This window comes from Leptodactylus fuscus, chromosome 4 (genome assembly GCF_031893055.1).
Source record: "Leptodactylus fuscus isolate aLepFus1 chromosome 4, aLepFus1.hap2, whole genome shotgun sequence".
NCBI classification, from domain to species: domain Eukaryota; kingdom Metazoa; phylum Chordata; class Amphibia; order Anura; family Leptodactylidae; genus Leptodactylus; species Leptodactylus fuscus.
Window position 1 is genome coordinate 4,972,757 of NC_134268.1, and position 18,523 is coordinate 4,991,279.

The 18,523-nt window shown below is 50.9% G+C and overlaps 1 protein-coding gene across 1 annotated transcript in view; it reads right to left on the bottom strand.

Moving 5' to 3' along the window:
* Positions 1 to 18,523, bottom strand: part of HSF1 (heat shock transcription factor 1) — a 31,478-nt gene that overhangs the window by 7,790 nt on the left and 5,165 nt on the right. Inside the window, 7 exon segments of the mRNA XM_075270014.1 lie at positions 435 to 496; positions 847 to 922; positions 1,009 to 1,133; positions 1,216 to 1,352; positions 2,372 to 2,461; positions 2,464 to 2,479; positions 14,247 to 14,404. Of these exon segments, the coding sequence (XP_075126115.1) occupies positions 435 to 496; positions 847 to 922; positions 1,009 to 1,133; positions 1,216 to 1,352; positions 2,372 to 2,461; positions 2,464 to 2,479; positions 14,247 to 14,357 (617 nt within the window). The 5' untranslated portion in view covers positions 14,358 to 14,404.

Sequence of the window (18,523 nt, forward strand, 5' to 3'; positions counted from 1 at the left end):
TAGCTTAAGAGCTGCTGAAACGCCGAAGTAGGCGAATCATCGACAGCAGCAATTTGCTGAATATAGGCGGATCATCGACACCAACAACCCGCAGATGAAGTCGCGGGCAGAAGCTAGTCACATATAGGTCTTCCTCCTCGTATATAGGTGGACATATCACATATAGATCTGCCTCCTCCTCCTGTATATCAGGACAATATGTGATGCTTGGGAGAGATCATCAAGGCCCAAGCCTGTATGCGCTAACAGGTCAGTGACGTGCCTCACTGCTCTCTGGCGGGGAGGGGGGCTGAGTCCTCTCTGTGGACAGTGTGATCTCTTTCTGTAAAACACTAAGATGACACTGAGTTTACGGTACACCCCCTCTCTACAGGCCGGTGTAGTGTCCGGCAGTTACTGTGACCTGTATTTACACTTCTACATCGGTCGCTCACATTTTACGTTTCATCCCCAGAATTCGGTTGGACTGGACCAGAGAGATGAGGAACTGGATGAGCTGCAGGGAGAAAACACAGTGTTATGTCTGCAGTATCTGAAGGTGGTCTCTTTGTTTTGCAGCCCCCCCCCCCCCCCCCCCCCGTATCACGTCACAACCTCCCCCCTCGTGTCACATCACAACATCAACCCCCAGTATCACGTCACAACCTCCACACCCCGGGTCACACCACAACCTCCTCCCTATATCATATCTCAACCTAAACCCCACCATGTCCGGTCACAACCTCCCCTCACATCACATCACCCCCCACCACCACCACCATAATGGCCATGGCTCAGGTCAGACCCTGAGACAAGCTCCTATCCAGTCTGCAGTGATAAGGGCATGCTGGGAGTTGTAAGTCTCACCTTGTTGACCACCTTCTGCTGCTGGGCATGCTTCTGGCGCAGACTGGCCACCTCCCTCCAGAGAGATTCATTCTCACTGTGGAAGGAACATGACACATGAGCAGATCTCAGAGAGCCGACAACCCCAGGGAGAGCTGCATTAGCGGCTCCGTTGTCACTCACTGTTTCATGGCCAGCAGGCGGCAGTCTATGCTCTCTTGTTTCCCCTTCATGACTTGCACGTCAGTCAGCAGCTTACTGACATTGTCCTGATGAACTTTCACCTCCACTGTTTTCGTTGCTGACAACTGAGGACAGAAATGATGAGGTCATATAAAGGTGAAGATGACCCCCCCCCCCCCATCCCCCACATCTGCCCCCCATACTCACATTGTTCACCTTCCTTTTGATGTTCTCCAGTAAATGCTCGTGACCCCGGATGAAATACGGATGTTGGAACTCTGTGTCGTCCTTCTCTGGCTTCACCAGACCCCCCTGCTCAATGTGGACCACCTTACGGAAACCGTCTGGGGGGCAAAGCCAAAGGTCCACTCAGTTAACCACTATTGGCTTCAGGAGAAGACAGAGTGACACATCTGGGCCCCCTGACCAGCAGGGCAAATGAGGGAGTGGTGACCCCCGCAGACCAGGAGGGGACATGAGGGAGTGGTGACCCCGCAGACCAGGAGGGGACATGAGGGAGTGGTGACCCCGCAGACCAGGAGGGGACATGAGGGAGTGGTGACCCCGCAGACCAGGAGGGGACATGAGGGAGTGGTGGCCCGCAGACCAGGAGGGGACATGAGGGAGTGGTGGCCCCGCAGACCAGGAGGGGACATGAGGGAGTGGTGACCCCGCAGACAGGAGGGGACGAGGGAGTGGTGACCCCGCAGACCAGGAGGGGACATGAGGGAGTGGTGGCCCCCAGACCAGGAGGGGACATGAGGGAGTGGTGGCCCCGCAGACCAGGAGGGGACATGAGGGAGTGGTGACCCCGCAGACCAGGAGGGGACGATGGGAGTGGTGACCCCGCAGACCAGGAGGGGACATGAGGGAGTGGTGGCCCCGCAGACCAGGAGGTGGACATGAGGGAGTGGTGACCCCGCAGACCAGGAGGGGACATGAGGGGAGTGGTGACCCCGCAGACCAGGAGGGGACATGAGGGAGTGGTGACCCCCAGACCAGGAGGGGACATGAGGGAGTGGTGACCCCGCAGACCAGGAGGGGACGAGGGAGTGGTGACCCGCAGACCAGGAGGGGACATGAGGGAGTGGTGGCCCCCAGACCAGGAGGGGACATGAGGGAGTGGTGACCCCGCAGACCAGGAGAGGACATGAAGGAGCGGTGACCCCGCAGACCAGGAGGGGACATGAGGGAGTGGTGACCCCGCAGACCAGGAGGGGACATGAAGGAGCGGTGACCCCGCAGACCAGGAGGGGACATGAAGGAGCAGTGACCCCGCAGACCAGGAAGAGGACATGAAGGAGCGGTGACCCCGCAGACCAGGAGAGGACAGCGGCACAACCTCCCTGGCTCAGATACTTACACATATTGAGCTGCCTCACAAAGCTCGCCATGTTGTTGTGCTTGAAGTATTTTGGAAGAACTTCTTTGGCAAAACATCCCTGGTCAAAACATGAAAGCTGCTCCCCTCCTAGGAGAAAAGAGAGAGAGAGGTGAGGAGGAGAGAGGGAAGGGGCAGAGAGAAGAGAGAGCGAGGGAAGGGGCAGAGAGAGAGAGAGCGAGGGAAGGGGCAGAGAGAGAGGGAAGGGGCAAAGAGAGAGGGAAGGGGCAGAGAGAGAGAGAGCGAGGGAAGGGGCAGAGAGAGAGAGCGAGGGGAAGGGGCAGAGAGAGAGAGAGCGAGAGGGAAGGGGCAGAGAGAGAGAGAGCGAGGGAAGGGGCAGAGAGAGAGAGAGCGAGGAAGGGGCAGAGAGAGAGAGAGCGAGGGAAGGGCAGAGAGAGAGAGAGCGAGGGAAGGGGCAGAGAGAGAGAGAGCGAGGGAAGGGCAGAGAGAGAGGGGAAGGGTCAGAGAGAGAGAGAGCGAGGGAAGGGGCAGAGAGAGAGGGGAAGGGGCAGAGAGAGAGAGAGCGAGGGAAGGGGCAGAGAGAGAGGGGAAGGGGCAGAGAGAGAGAGAGAGAGGGGAAGGGGCAGAGAGAGAGAGGGGAAGGGCAGAGAGAGAGAGGGGAAGGGGGCAGAGAGAGAGAGAGCGAGGAAGGGGCAGAGAGAGAGAGAGCGAGGAAGGGGCAGAGAGAGAGAGAGGGGGAAGGGGCAGAGAGAGAGAGAGAGGGGAAGGGGCAGAGAGAGAGAGAGGGGAAGGGGCAGAGAGAGAGAGAGGGGAAGGGGGCAGAGAGGAGAGGGAAGGGGCAGAGAGAGAGGGGAAGGGGCAGAGAGAGAGGGGAAGGGGCAGAGAGAGAGGGGAAGGGGCAGAGAGAGAGGGGAAGGGGCAGAGAGAGAGAGAGCGAGGAAGGGGCAGAGAGAGAGAGCGAGGGGAAGGGGCAGAGAGAGAGAGAGCGAGGGAAGGGGCAGAGAGAGAGAGCGAGGGAAGGGGCAGAGAGAGAGAGAGCGAGGGAAGGGGCAGAGAGAGAGAGAGAGGGGAAGGGGCAGAGAGAGAGAGAGAGAGCGAGGGAAGGGGCAGAGAGAGAGAGAGCGAGGGGAAGGGCAGAGAGAGAGAGAGCGAGGGAAGGGGCAGAGAGAGAGAGAGAGAGGGGAAGGGGCAGAGAGAGAGGGGAAGGGGCAGAGAGAGAGAGGGGGGAAGGGGCAGAGAGAGTGAGAGAGAGAGAGAGAGAGGAGAGAGAGAGAGAGAGAGAGAGAGAGAGAGGGGAAGGGGCAGAGAGAGAGAGAGGAGAGGGGGGAAGGGCAGAGAGAGAGAGGGGAAGGGGCAGAGAGAGGGGAAGGGGCAGAGAGAGGGGAAGGGGCAGAGAGAGAGAGAGAGAGGGGGGGAAGGGGCAGAGAGAGAGAGGGGAAGGGGCAGAGAGAGGGGAAGGGGCAGAGAGAGGGGAAGGGGCAGAGAGAGGGGAAGGGGCAGAGAGAGGGAAGGGGCAGAGAGAGGGGAAGGGGCAGAGAGAGAGAGAGAGAGAGGGGGGAAGGGGCAGAGAGAGAGAGGGGAAGGGGCAGAGAGAGGGGAAGGGGCAGAGAGAGGGGAAGGGGCAGAGAGAGGGGAAGGGGCAGAGAGAGAGAGAGAGAGGGGGGAAGAGGCAGAGAGAGAGAGGGGAAGGGGCAGAGAGAGGGGAAGGGGCAGAGAGAGGGGGAAGGGGCAGAGAGAGGGAAGGGGCAGAGAGAGGGGAAGGGGCAGAGAGAGGGGAAGGGGCAGAGAGAGAGAGAGAGAGAGAGAGAGAGAGAGAGAGAGAGAGAGAGAGAGGGGAAGGGGCAGAGAGAGAGAGAGGGGAAGGGGCAGAGAGAGAGAGAGAGAGAGAGAGAGAGAGAGGGAAGGGGCAGGGAGAGAGAGAGGGGAAGGGGCAGAGAGAGAGAGAGGGAAGGGGCAGAGAGAGAGAGAGGGGAAGGGGCAGAGAGAGAGAGAGAGAGAGAGAGAGAGAGAGAGAGAGAGAGGGAAGGGGCAGAGAGAGAGGGAAGGGGCAGAGAGAGAGAGAGAGAGGGGGAAGGGGCAGAGAGAGAGAGGGGAAGGGGCAGAGAGAGGGGGAAGGGGCAGAGAGAGGGGGAAGGGGCAGAGAGAGGGGAAGGGGCAGAGAGAGGGGAAGGGGGCAGAGAGAGGGGAAGGGGCAGAGAGAGGGAAGGGGCAGAGAGAGGGGAAGGGGCAGAGAGAGAGAGAGAGGGGGGAAGAGGCAGAGAGAGAGAGGGGAAGGGGCCAGAGAGAGGGGAAGGGGCAGAGAGAGGGGAAGGGGCAGAGAGAGAGAGAGAGAGAGAGAGAGAGAGAGAGAGAGAGAGAGAGGGGAAGGGGCAGAGAGAGAGAGAGAGAGAGAGAGGAAGGGGCAGAGAGAGAGAGAGGGGAAGGGGCAGAGAGAGAGAGAGATGAGAGAGAGAGAGAGAGAGAGAGAGAGAGAGGGGAAGGGGCAGAGAGAGAGAGAGGGGAAGGGGCAGAGAGAGAGAGAGGGGAAGGGGCAGAGAGAGAGAGAGGGGAAGGGGCAGAGAGAGAGAGAGGGGAAGGGGCAGAGAGAGAGATGAGGGGAAGGGGCAGAGAGAGAGAGAGGGGAATGGGCAGAGAGAGAGAGAGGGGGAAGGGGCAGAGAGAGAGAGAGGAGAGAGAGAGAGAGAGAGAGAGAGAGAGAGAGAGAGAGGAAGGGCAGAGAGAGAGAGAGGGGAAGGGGCAGAGAGAGAGAGAGAGAGAGAGAGAGAGAGAGAGAGAGAGAGAGAGAGAGAGAGGGGAAGGGGCACAGAGAGAGAGGGGAAGGGGCACAGAGAGAGAGGGGAAGGGGCAGAAAGACTGCTGGCTAATACTCTGTGTAAGCGACACTAGGGCACACCTTGAAGCCAGGGCAGCAGCGACTACGTGTGCTGACAACCAGTCCATTGCACTCCGGGTGTCAGGGCCGCAGTGACTGAGTAATAGAGTGTGGCAGGATCAGCAGACAATCAGCTCGGAGCAGAGCGCCCCCTCCCCCGCTGGACAGCGGCCAGACCGCTACTTGTGGCAAGAACATCACCCCCCCCTCCCCAAAAAGAGTAAATGATAACCATGTGTGCGGCGCGGATCACTTTACAGCACTACCCTTGGCGCAGGACAATGAGGAGATGAGCGAATGGAGAAACCTGAAACACTATCCAAAGCGGAGCAACCAGATCAGCAGCGGCGTACCAGGCTGATAACAGGGAGCAACAACGGCAGAAGAATAAACACCCCCACCCCGCCTATATAGTAAAAGTCATAGATCTGTAACTGGAAAGAAATCTACATATACAGTAGTACACACATAGTGGTATATAGACACACACTGGTATACACACACCTATCAATATATATGCAACGCCTTGCAAAAGTCTTCACACCCCCTGACATTTGTCACAACTACAAACAAATGTATTTCTTCAGATTTTCAGCGATAACACAAAGAATCAGATAATTGTGAAGTGTAATGGAAAATGCCGGAAGGTTCTCACAATGTAATCCAATAAACATCTGACACGTGACGTGCAAAAGTCTTCACCCCCCCCCCCTCCCCCGTACTCCTGATCCCCTAAATACAATCCAGTGCTCACAACTGTCTCCAGAAGTCACTGAGTGAGTTACTAGATGAGTCCGACCTGCTCTGTGAAGGCCTCAGGGGTTTGTTAGAGATCACTAGTGAACAAACTGCTTCAGGAAGACCAAGGAACTCACCAGACAGCTCAGAGATAGAGTTGTGGAGAAGTGTAAAGCAGGGTCAGGTTATACAAACATCTCCCGAGGAGCCCGGTACAATCCATCATCCAAACCTGGAGAAAGTGACCTACAAGACACCTAAGGAGAGCGCTGACAAGGAGAGCGCTGGTCAGAGAAGTCGCCAAGAGGCCCCTGGTCAGTGTGGAGGAGCCGCAGAAATCCTCAGGTACAGGAGAATCTGTCCACAGGACACCTAGAGATCACTGCGCACCCCACAAATCTGACCATCTATATGGGAAAGCGGCAAGAAGGAAATCATTGTGGTAAGAAAGACATAAGAAGGGGCGTCTGCAGGTTATGGCCACAAGACATATAGGGAGACCCCGCAAACATGTGGGAGAAGGTGAGAGGAGACCAAAGGGGAAAGGCCTAAATGTAAAGTAATCCTGCCCATCCCCCTGAACACCCCGTCATCCCCCCACTGTGACACATGGTGGGGGCAGCATCATGGGTGGGGGGGGGGTAGCAGGGACAGGGGCTCAGAGGTGATGGGAAGATGGACCGAAATACAGGACAATCCTGGAAGAAAACCTGAGACTGGGAAGGAGATTCCAGCAATGACCCGAAACCTCCGGCCCGAGCCCCAGTGACTGGTTCAGATCACAGAATATTCTGGGGTTAGAGCGGCCCCGTCACAGGCCAGACCCAAATCCCAGTGAGATTACTGATCACAGACGCTCCAACCAATCTGACTGCAAAGAAGGGGCCGAAATGTCATCTCTAGGGGGGCAAAGACCGAGCCCAAAGGACTTGTAGATGGGATTGTAGCCAAAGTATCGGGACAGGGGGTGAATACTTTTACACCTCACTGTATATGATATATGAATGAGGGGGTATATAATACAGTAAGAGGAGTATACGGGGGGGTATATAATACAGTATGAGGAGTATACGGGGGGTATATAATACAGTATGAGGAGTATACGGGGGGTATATAATACAGTATGAGGAGTATACGGGGGGGTATATAATACAGTATGAGGAGTATACAGGGGGTATATAATACAGTATGAGGAGTATACGGGGGGGTATATAATACAGTATGAGGAGTATACGGGGGGTGAAGACTATTACACCTCACTGCTCAGATGTTATGGGATTACAATGTGATAACTTTGTATCATTTTCCTTCCACTTCACAATTATCTGATACTTTATGTTGTTCTCACCGATAAACTGGGTGTCAAAGAACGCAAAGACTTCTACAAGGCACTGTATACAGACACACCGCTATATACACACACCGCTATATACACACACACACACCGCTATATACACACACCGCTATATACACACACACACACACACACCGCTATATACACACACACACACTGCGCTATATACACACACACTGCGCTATATACACACACACACCGCTATATACACACACACCGCTATATACACACACGCTGCACACAACAGGCTGCTGCTTAGGCGGGGTTCACACTAGCGTTGTCGTCTTCCATCAGACGGATTCTATTCAGGACTTTTCCTCCTGCGCCGCCGCCATGTTGTGGGAAGGACATAGAACCGCTCTGTCCCTTCTCTGTAACAGTTTAATGTCTGTTGCTGTCACCCTATCACAGAAGACAGCAACGGACATTAACAACGGTAGTGTGAGCCTTAGGGTGCGTTCACACAATGTAACGTGGCGAGGTCGGCAGAGTTGGGGAGGGGCCGTCCTCCATGATTTCCAGAAGACTGTAAAGCCGACCAGACAATATATTTGCAGGCTGTCTCGTCCTTCTCCCCTATACACACGCACACTTGGCTTAGCTTGGGTCAGTGACTCACAGGACTGACTCCCCCACATCTGCCGCCTGATGAGAAAGCTCAGGACGCTTTCTTGTTAAAGGGATTTCTGGGACCTTTAATGACCTAAGGTTATGATGGCAGCATCTGTCTGTGTGACGGTCACTGATCGGAGCTCAGTCCCATCCAAGTGAATGGGCTGCAGCACTAAGTATGGCCACTAGGTGATATATGGCATTGTGCTTGGCAGGTAGCAGCAGCCGGGGGCATATGTGACATGCGTGTAGTGGCCACTCACTATTAATGTGCACATGGTCTGAGGGTCTGTGATACGTTCCGTCTACTGCAGCCTGAATCACCATACCCAAAAAAGGTTAAAACCTCAGTCATGGGCAAAATATAGCAGCAGCAGGTGCAGGAAGCCGTCATGTGACCGGGGCACCGGGAATATAAATACTTCCGCCACATCCCACCGAATCTGACAGCACCACCACATCTCCAACGACACATTAGTGATCCAGTATCATATCTCCACCCATCTGAGAAGAGTGATCCAGTATAACGTCTCCTCTTACACCAGATCAGTAATCCAGTATAAAGTCTCCTATTACACCAGATAAGTGATCCGCTACAACGCCTCCTCTTACACCAGATCAGTAATCCAGTATAACGTCTCCTATTACACCAGATCAGAGATCCGCTACAACGCCTCTTCTTACAACAGATCAGTGATCCCATATAACGTCTCCTCTTACACCAGATCAGTGATCCAGTATAACGTCTCCTATTACACCAGATCAGAGATCCGCTACAACGCCTCTTCTTACAACAGATCAGTGATCCCATATAACGTCTCCTCTTACACCAGATCAGTGATCCAGTATAACGTCTCCTATTACACCAGATCAGAGATCCGCTACAACGCCTCTTCTTACAACAGATCAGTGATCCCATATAACGTCTCCTCTTACACCAGATCAGTGATCCGCTACAACGCCTCTTCTTACAACAGATCAGTGATCCCATATAACGTCTCCTCTTACACCAGATCAGTGATCCGCTACAACGCCTCCTCTTACACCAGATCAGTAATCCAGTATAACGTCTCCTATTACACCAGATCAGTGATCCCGTCTAACGTCTCCTCTTACACCAGATCAGTGATCCGCTACAACGCCTCCTCTTACACCAGATCAGTAATCCAGTATAACGTCTCCTATTACACCAGATCAGTGATCCCGTCTAACGTCTCCCCTTACACCAGATCAGTGATCCAGTATAACATCTCCTCTTACACCAGATCAGTGATCCGCTACAACGCCTCCTCTTACACCAGATCAGTGATCCAGTATAACGTCTCCTATTACACCAGATCAGTGATCCCGTCTAACGTCTCCTCTTACACCAGATCAGTGATCCGCTACAACGCCTCTTCTTACAACAGATCAGTGATCCAGTATAACGCCTCCTCTTACACCAGATCAGTGATCCAGTATAACATCTCCTCTTACACCAGATCAGTGATCCCGTATAACGTCTCCTCTTACACCAGATCAGTGATCCAGCATAACGTCTCCTGTTACACCAGATCAGTGACCCAGTATAACATCATCTCTTACACCAGGTCAGTGATCCCGTATAACATCTCCTCTTACACCAGATCAGTGATCCCGTATAACGTCTCCTCTTACACCAGATCAGTGATCCGCTACAACGCCTCCTCTTACAACAGATCAGTGATCCCATATAACATCTCCTCTTACACCAGATCAGTGATCCAGTATAACGCCTCCTCTTACACCAGATCAGTGATCCAGTATAACGTCTCCTCTTACACCAGATCAGTGATCCGCTACAACGCCTCATCTTACACCAGATCAGTAATCCAGTATAACGTCTCCTGTTACACCAGATCAGTGATCCGCTACAACGCCTCATCTTACAACAGATCAGTGATCCAGTATAACGCCTCTTCTTAAAACAGATCAGTGATCCCATATAACGTCTCCTCTTACACCAGATCAGTGATCCGCTACAACGCCTCCTCTTACACCAGATCAGTAATCCAGCATAACGTCTCCTGTTACACCAGATCAGTGATCCGCTACAACGCCTCTTCTTACAACAGATCAGTGATCCCATATAACGTCTTCTCTTACACCAGATCAGTGATCCAGTTTAACGTCTCCTGTTACACCAGATCAGTGATCCCGTATAACGTCTCCTCTTACACCAGATCAGTGATCCCGCATAACGTCTCCACTGACACCAGATCAGTGATCCCGTATAACGTCTCCACTGACACCAGATCAGTGATCCCGTATAACGTCTCCTCTTACACCAGATAAGTGATCCTGTATAACGTTTCCTCTTACACCAGATCAGTGATCCGCTACAACGCCTCCTCTAACACCAGATCAGTAATCCAGTACAACGTCTCCTCTTACACCAGATCAGTGATCCCGTATAACGTCTCCACTGACACCAGATCAGTGATCCCGTATAACGTCTCCTCTTACACCAGATCAGTGATTCCGTATAACGTCTCCACTGACACCAGATCAGTGATCCCGTATAACATCTCCTCTTCCACCAGATCAGTGATCCCGTATAACATCTCCTCTTCCACCAGATCAGTGATCCCGTATAACATCTCCTCTTCCACCAGATCAGTGATCCCGTATAACATCTCCTCTTCCACCAGATCAGTGATCCCGTATAACGTCTCCTCTTACACCAGATCAGTGATCCCGTATAACGTCTCCTGTTACACCAGATCAGTGATCCAGTATAACATCTCCTCTTACACCAGATCAGTGATCCTGTATAACGTCTCCCCTTATGCCAGATCAGTGATCCAATATAACGTCTCCTCTTACACCAGATTAGTGATCCGCTACAATGTCTCCTCTTACATCAGATCAGTGACCCAGTATAACGTCTCCTCTTACACCAGATAATTGATCCCGTATAACATCTCCTCTTACACCAGATCAGTGATCCCGTATAACGTCTCCTCTTACAACAGATCAGTGATCCAGTATAACGTCTCCTCTTACAACAGATCAGTGATCCAGTATAACGTCTCCTCTTACAACAGATCAGTGATCCAGTATAACGTCTCCTCTTCCACCAGATCAGTGATCCAGTATAACGTCTCCTCTTCCACCAGATCAGTGATCCCGTATAACGTCTCCTCTTACACCAGGTCAGTGATCCAGTATAACGTCTCCTCTTACAACAGATCAGTGATCCAGTATAACGCCTCTTCTTAAAACAGATCAGTGATCCCATATAACGTCTCCTCTTACACCAGATCAGTGATCCGCTACAACGCCTCCTCTTACACCAGATCAGTAATCCAGCATAACGTCTCCTGTTACACCAGATCAGTGATCCGCTACAACGCCTCTTCTTACAACAGATCAGTGATCCCATATAACGTCTTCTCTTACACCAGATCAGTGATCCAGTTTAACGTCTCCTGTTACACCAGATCAGTGATCCCGTATAACGTCTCCTCTTACACCAGATCAGTGATCCCGCATAACGTCTCCACTGACACCAGATCAGTGATCCCGTATAACGTCTCCACTGACACCAGATCAGTGATCCCGTATAACGTCTCCTCTTACACCAGATAAGTGATCCTGTATAACGTTTCCTCTTACACCAGATCAGTGATCCGCTACAACGCCTCCTCTAACACCAGATCAGTAATCCAGTACAACGTCTCCTCTTACACCAGATCAGTGATCCCGTATAACGTCTCCACTGACACCAGATCAGTGATCCCGTATAACGTCTCCTCTTACACCAGATCAGTGATTCCGTATAACGTCTCCACTGACACCAGATCAGTGATCCCGTATAACATCTCCTCTTCCACCAGATCAGTGATCCCGTATAACATCTCCTCTTCCACCAGATCAGTGATCCCGTATAACATCTCCTCTTCCACCAGATCAGTGATCCCGTATAACATCTCCTCTTCCACCAGATCAGTGATCCCGTATAACGTCTCCTCTTACACCAGATCAGTGATCCCGTATAACGTCTCCTGTTACACCAGATCAGTGATCCAGTATAACATCTCCTCTTACACCAGATCAGTGATCCTGTATAACGTCTCCCCTTATGCCAGATCAGTGATCCAATATAACGTCTCCTCTTACACCAGATTAGTGATCCGCTACAATGTCTCCTCTTACATCAGATCAGTGACCCAGTATAACGTCTCCTCTTACACCAGATAATTGATCCCGTATAACATCTCCTCTTACACCAGATCAGTGATCCCGTATAACGTCTCCTCTTACAACAGATCAGTGATCCAGTATAACGTCTCCTCTTACAACAGATCAGTGATCCAGTATAACGTCTCCTCTTACAACAGATCAGTGATCCAGTATAACGTCTCCTCTTCCACCAGATCAGTGATCCAGTATAACGTCTCCTCTTCCACCAGATCAGTGATCCCGTATAACGTCTCCTCTTACACCAGGTCAGTGATCCAGTATAACGTCTCCTCTTACAACAGATCAGTGATCCAGTATAACGCCTCTTCTTAAAACAGATCAGTGATCCCATATAACGTCTCCTCTTACACCAGATCAGTGATCCGCTACAACGCCTCCTCTTACACCAGATCAGTAATCCAGCATAACGTCTCCTGTTACACCAGATCAGTGATCCGCTACAACGCCTCTTCTTACAACAGATCAGTGATCCCATATAACGTCTTCTCTTACACCAGATCAGTGATCCAGTTTAACGTCTCCTGTTACACCAGATCAGTGATCCCGTATAACGTCTCCTCTTACACCAGATCAGTGATCCCGCATAACGTCTCCACTGACACCAGATCAGTGATCCCGTATAACGTCTCCACTGACACCAGATCAGTGATCCCGTATAACGTCTCCTCTTACACCAGATAAGTGATCCTGTATAACGTTTCCTCTTACACCAGATCAGTGATCCGCTACAACGCCTCCTCTAACACCAGATCAGTAATCCAGTACAACGTCTCCTCTTACACCAGATCAGTGATCCCGTATAACGTCTCCACTGACACCAGATCAGTGATCCCGTATAACGTCTCCTCTTACACCAGATCAGTGATTCCGTATAACGTCTCCACTGACACCAGATCAGTGATCCCGTATAACATCTCCTCTTCCACCAGATCAGTGATCCCGTATAACATCTCCTCTTCCACCAGATCAGTGATCCCGTATAACATCTCCTCTTCCACCAGATCAGTGATCCCGTATAACATCTCCTCTTCCACCAGATCAGTGATCCCGTATAACGTCTCCTCTTACACCAGATCAGTGATCCCGTATAACGTCTCCTGTTACACCAGATCAGTGATCCAGTATAACATCTCCTCTTACACCAGATCAGTGATCCTGTATAACGTCTCCCCTTATGCCAGATCAGTGATCCAATATAACGTCTCCTCTTACACCAGATTAGTGATCCGCTACAATGTCTCCTCTTACATCAGATCAGTGACCCAGTATAACGTCTCCTCTTACACCAGATAATTGATCCCGTATAACATCTCCTCTTACACCAGATCAGTGATCCCGTATAACGTCTCCTCTTACAACAGATCAGTGATCCAGTATAACGTCTCCTCTTACAACAGATCAGTGATCCAGTATAACGTCTCCTCTTCCACCAGATCAGTGATCCCGTATAACGTCTCCTCTTACACCAGGTCAGTGACCCCGTATAACGTCTCCTCTTACAACAGATCACTGATCCAGTATAACGTCTCCTATTACACCAGATCAGTGATCCCGTATAACGTCTCCTCTTACACCAGATCAGTGATCTCGTATAACGTCTCCTCTTACACCAGATCAGTGATCCCGTATAACGTCTCCTTTTACACCAGATCAGTGATCTCGTATAATGTCTCCTCTTACACCAGATCAGTGATCTCGTATAACGTCTCCTCTTACACCAGATCAGTGATCCAGTATCATATCTTCTCCCATGTGAGATCAGAGATCTAGTGTGAGCTTTTCTTTCACATCCCCAGATTCCTCTCCTCGGGGCGTCGTCTTCTCTCCTGCTGGCCTTGTTCCAGGGAGAGTCCAGGCGTAACACTCGCGCACACACACACCAGCAGGGTAGGAGGTCATTCCCAGCACAGACCATGTAGATATGGGAGGGGGGGGGGGGGGGGGTCAGTGTTATCATGCACATCTGTCTGGGGGTCCGTCACTACGGCCATGCTCTGAATGTGCCCCAGTCATAGGGCAGGTGGGTGCGAGTTTTAATTTGACACCTCCATGGGTGGCCCCTTTATGGTTCAGAATTGTACTACATGAGACCTTACCGGGCTCCAGCAGATCAGGGGGTCCGTCTCCGGGTCCTCCACCAGAGTCCATAACTTGGCCAGGAAGGCCGGAACGTTGCTCCCCCCACCAGCAGTGTGCGGCTCCATCATCTATGGGGCGGCTGAAGATCGAGAGGAGGATGAAGGAGAAAACGACACTGCAGGACATGGAGGAAGACAGAGCGAGGTCAGGGCCGGAGCCAAGGACATCGACTAAGTGACCCCCGCTGGCCCACCCCCATACAATCACCACTGTGGGGGTGGGGGTCCAGCCGAATGTCAGGCAGCTGGATAGGAATCGCTCTATATGGGACAGGACCCACCCTATAAGGGACAGCAACCGCCCTATAAGGGACAGCAACCGCCCTATAAGGGACAGCAACCGCCCTATAAGAGACAGCAACCGCCCTATAAGGGACAGCAACCGCCCTATAAGGGACAGCAACCGCCCTATAAGGGACAGGAACCAATCTATAAGGGACAGGGGGGGTAATAGGGGGATGACTGGGGCAGATATCAGTGTATATAATACTTGGGGGGTAATAGGGGGATGACTGGGGCAGATATCAGTGTATATAATACTTGGGGGGGGGGGGTAATAGAGGGATGACTGGGGCAGATATCAGTGTATATAATACTTGTGGGGGGTAATAGAGGGATGACTGGGGCAGATATCAGGGTATATAATACTTGGGGGGGGGGTAATAGGGGGATGACTGGGGCAGATATCAGTGTATATAATACTTGGGGGGGGTAATAGGGGGGTGACTGGGGCAGATATCAGTGTATATAATACTTGGGGGGGTAATAGGGGGGTGACTGGGGCAGATATCAGTGTATATAATACTTGGGGGGTAATAGGGGGATGACTGGGGCAGATATCAGTGTATATAATACATGGGGGTAATAAGGGGATGACTGGGGCAGATATCAGTGTATATAATACTTGGGGGGGTAATAAGCGGATGACTGGGGCAGATATCAGTGTATATAATACTTGGGGGGTAATAGGGGGATGACTGGGGCAGATATCAGTGTATATAATACTTGGGGGATAATAGAGGGATGACTGGGGCAGATATCAGGGTATATAATACTTGGGGGGGTAATAGGGGGATGACTGGGGCAGATATCAGTGTATATAATACTTGGGGGATAATAGAGGGATGACTGGGGCAGATATCAGGGTATATAATACTTGGGGGGGTAATAGGGGGATGACTGGGGAGATATCAGGGTATATAATACTTGGGGGGGGTAATAGGCGGATGACTGGGGCAGATATCAGTGTATATAATACTTGGGGGGTAATAGGGGGATGACTGGGGCAGATATCAGTGTATATAATACTTGGGGGATAATAGAGGGATGACTGGGGCAGATATCAGGGTATATAATACTTGGGGGGGTAATAGGGGGATGACTGGGGAGATATCAGGGTATATAATACTTGGGGGGGGGGTAATAGGGGGATGACTGGGGCAGATATCAGTGTATATAATACTTGGGGGGGTAATAGGGGGATGACTGGGGCAGATATCAGTGTATATAATACTTGGGGGGTAATAGGGGGATGACTGGGGCAGATATCAGTGTATATAATACTTGGGGGGTAATAGGGGGATGACTGGGGCAGATATCAGTGTATATAATACTTGGGGGGTAATAGGGGGATGACTGGGGCAGATATCAGTGTATATAATACTTGGGGGGTAATAGGGGGATGACTGGGGCAGATATCAGTGTATATAATACTTGGGGGGTAATAGGGGGATGACTGGGGCAGATAGTGTATATAATACTTGGGGGTAATAGGGGGATGACTGGGGCAGATATCAGTGTATATAATACTTGGGGGGTAAGAGAGGGATGACTGGGGCAGATATCAGTGTATATAATACTTGGGGGGGTAATAGGGGGATGACTGGGGCAGATATCAGTGTATATAATACTGGGGGGGTAATAGGGGGATGACTGGGGCAGATATCAGTGTATATAATACTTGGGGGTAATAGGGGGATGACTGGGGAAGATATCAGTGTATATAATACTTGGGGGGTAATAGGGGGATGACTGGGGCAGATATCAGTGTATATAATACTGGGGGGGGTAATAGGGGGATGACTGGGGCAGATATCAGTGTATATAATACTTGGGGGGTAATAGTGGGATGACTGGGGCAGATATCAGTGTATATAATACTTAGGGGGTAATAGAGGGATGACTGGGGCAGATATCAGTGTATATAATACTTGGGGGGTAATAGAGGGATGACTGGGGCAGATATCAGTGTATATAATACTTGGGGGGTAATAGGGGGATGACTGGGGCAGATATCAGTGTATATAATACTTGGGGGGTAATAGGGGGATGACTGGGGCAGATAGTGTATATAATACTTGGGGGTAATAAGGGGATGACTGGGGCAGATATCAGTGTAAATAATACTTGGGGGGGTAATAGGGGGATGACTGGGGCAGATATCAGTGTATACAATACTTGGGGGGTAATAGGGGGATGACTGGGGCAGATAGTGTATACAATACTTGGGGGGTAATAGGGGGATGACTGGGGCAGATATCAGTGTATATAATACTTGGGGGGGTAATAGAGGGATGACTGGGGCAGATATCAGTGTATATAATACTTGGGGGGTAATAGGGGGATGACTGGGGCAGATATCAGTGTATATAATACTTGGGGGTAATAAGGGGATGACTGGGGCAGATATCAGTGTATATAATACTTGGGGGTAATAAGGGGATGACTGGGGCAGATATCAGTGTATATAATACTTGGGGGGTAATAGGGGGATGACTGGGGCAGATATCAGTGTATATAATACTTGGGGGTAATAAGGGGATGACTGGGGCAGATATCAGTGTAAATAATACTTGGGGGGTAATAGGGGGATGACTGGGGCAGATATCAGTGTATATAATACTTGGGGGGGGGGTAATAGGGGGATGACTGGGGCAGATATCAGTGTATATAATACTTGGGGGGTAATAGGGGGATGACTGGGGCAGATATCAGTGTATATAATACTTGGGGGGTAATAGGCGGATGACTGGGGCAGATATCAGTGTATATAATACTTGGGGGGTAATAGGGGGATGACTGGGGCAGATATCAGTGTATATAATACTTGGGGGGGGTAATAGGGGGATGACTGGGGCAGATATCAGTGTATATAATACTTGGGGGGTAATAGGGGGGGTGACTGGGGCAGATATCAGTGTATATAATACTTGGGGGGTAATAGGGGGATGACTGGGGCAGATATCAGTGTATATAATACTTGGGGGGTAATAGAGGGATGACTGGGGCAGATATCAGTGTATATAATACTTGGGGGGTAATAGGGGGATGACTGGGGCAGATATCAGTGTATATAATACTTGGGGGGGTAATAGGGGGATGACTGGGGCAGATATCAGTGTATATAATACTTGGGGGGTAATAGAGGGATGACTGGGGCAGATATCAGTGTATATAATACTTGGGGGTAATAAGGGGATGACTGGGGCAGATATCAGTGTATATAATACTTGGGGGTAATAAGGGGATGACTGGGGCAGATATCAGTGTATACAATACTTGGGGGGTAATAGGGGGATGACTGGGGCAGATATCAGTGTATATAATACTTGGGGAGGGGTAATAGGGGGATGACTGGGGCAGATATCAGTGTATATAATACTTGGGGGGCAATAGGGGGATGACTGGGGCAGATATCAGTGTATATAATACTTGGGGGGTAATAGAGGGATGACTGGGGCAGATATCAGTGTATACAATACTTGGGGGGTAATAGGGGGATGACTGGGGCAGATATCAGTGTATACAATACTTGGGGGGTAATAGGGGGATGACTGGGGCAGATATCGGTGTATATAATACTTGGGGGTAATAGGGGGATGACTGGGGCAGATATCAGTGTAAATAATACTTGGGGGGGTAATAGGGGGATGATTGGGGCAGATATCAGTGTATATAATACTTGGGGGGTAATAGAGGGATGACTGGGGCAGATATCAGTGTATATAATACTTGGGGGGTAATAGGGGGATGACTGGGGCAGATATCAGTGTATATAATACTTGGGGGGTAATAGGGGGTTGACTGGGGCAGATATCAGTGTAAATAATACTTGGGGGGTAATAGGGGGATGACTGGGGCAGATATCAGTGTATATAATACTTGGGGGAGGGGGTAATAGGGGGATGACTGGGGCAGATATCAGTGTATATAATACTGGGGGGGGGGTAATAGGG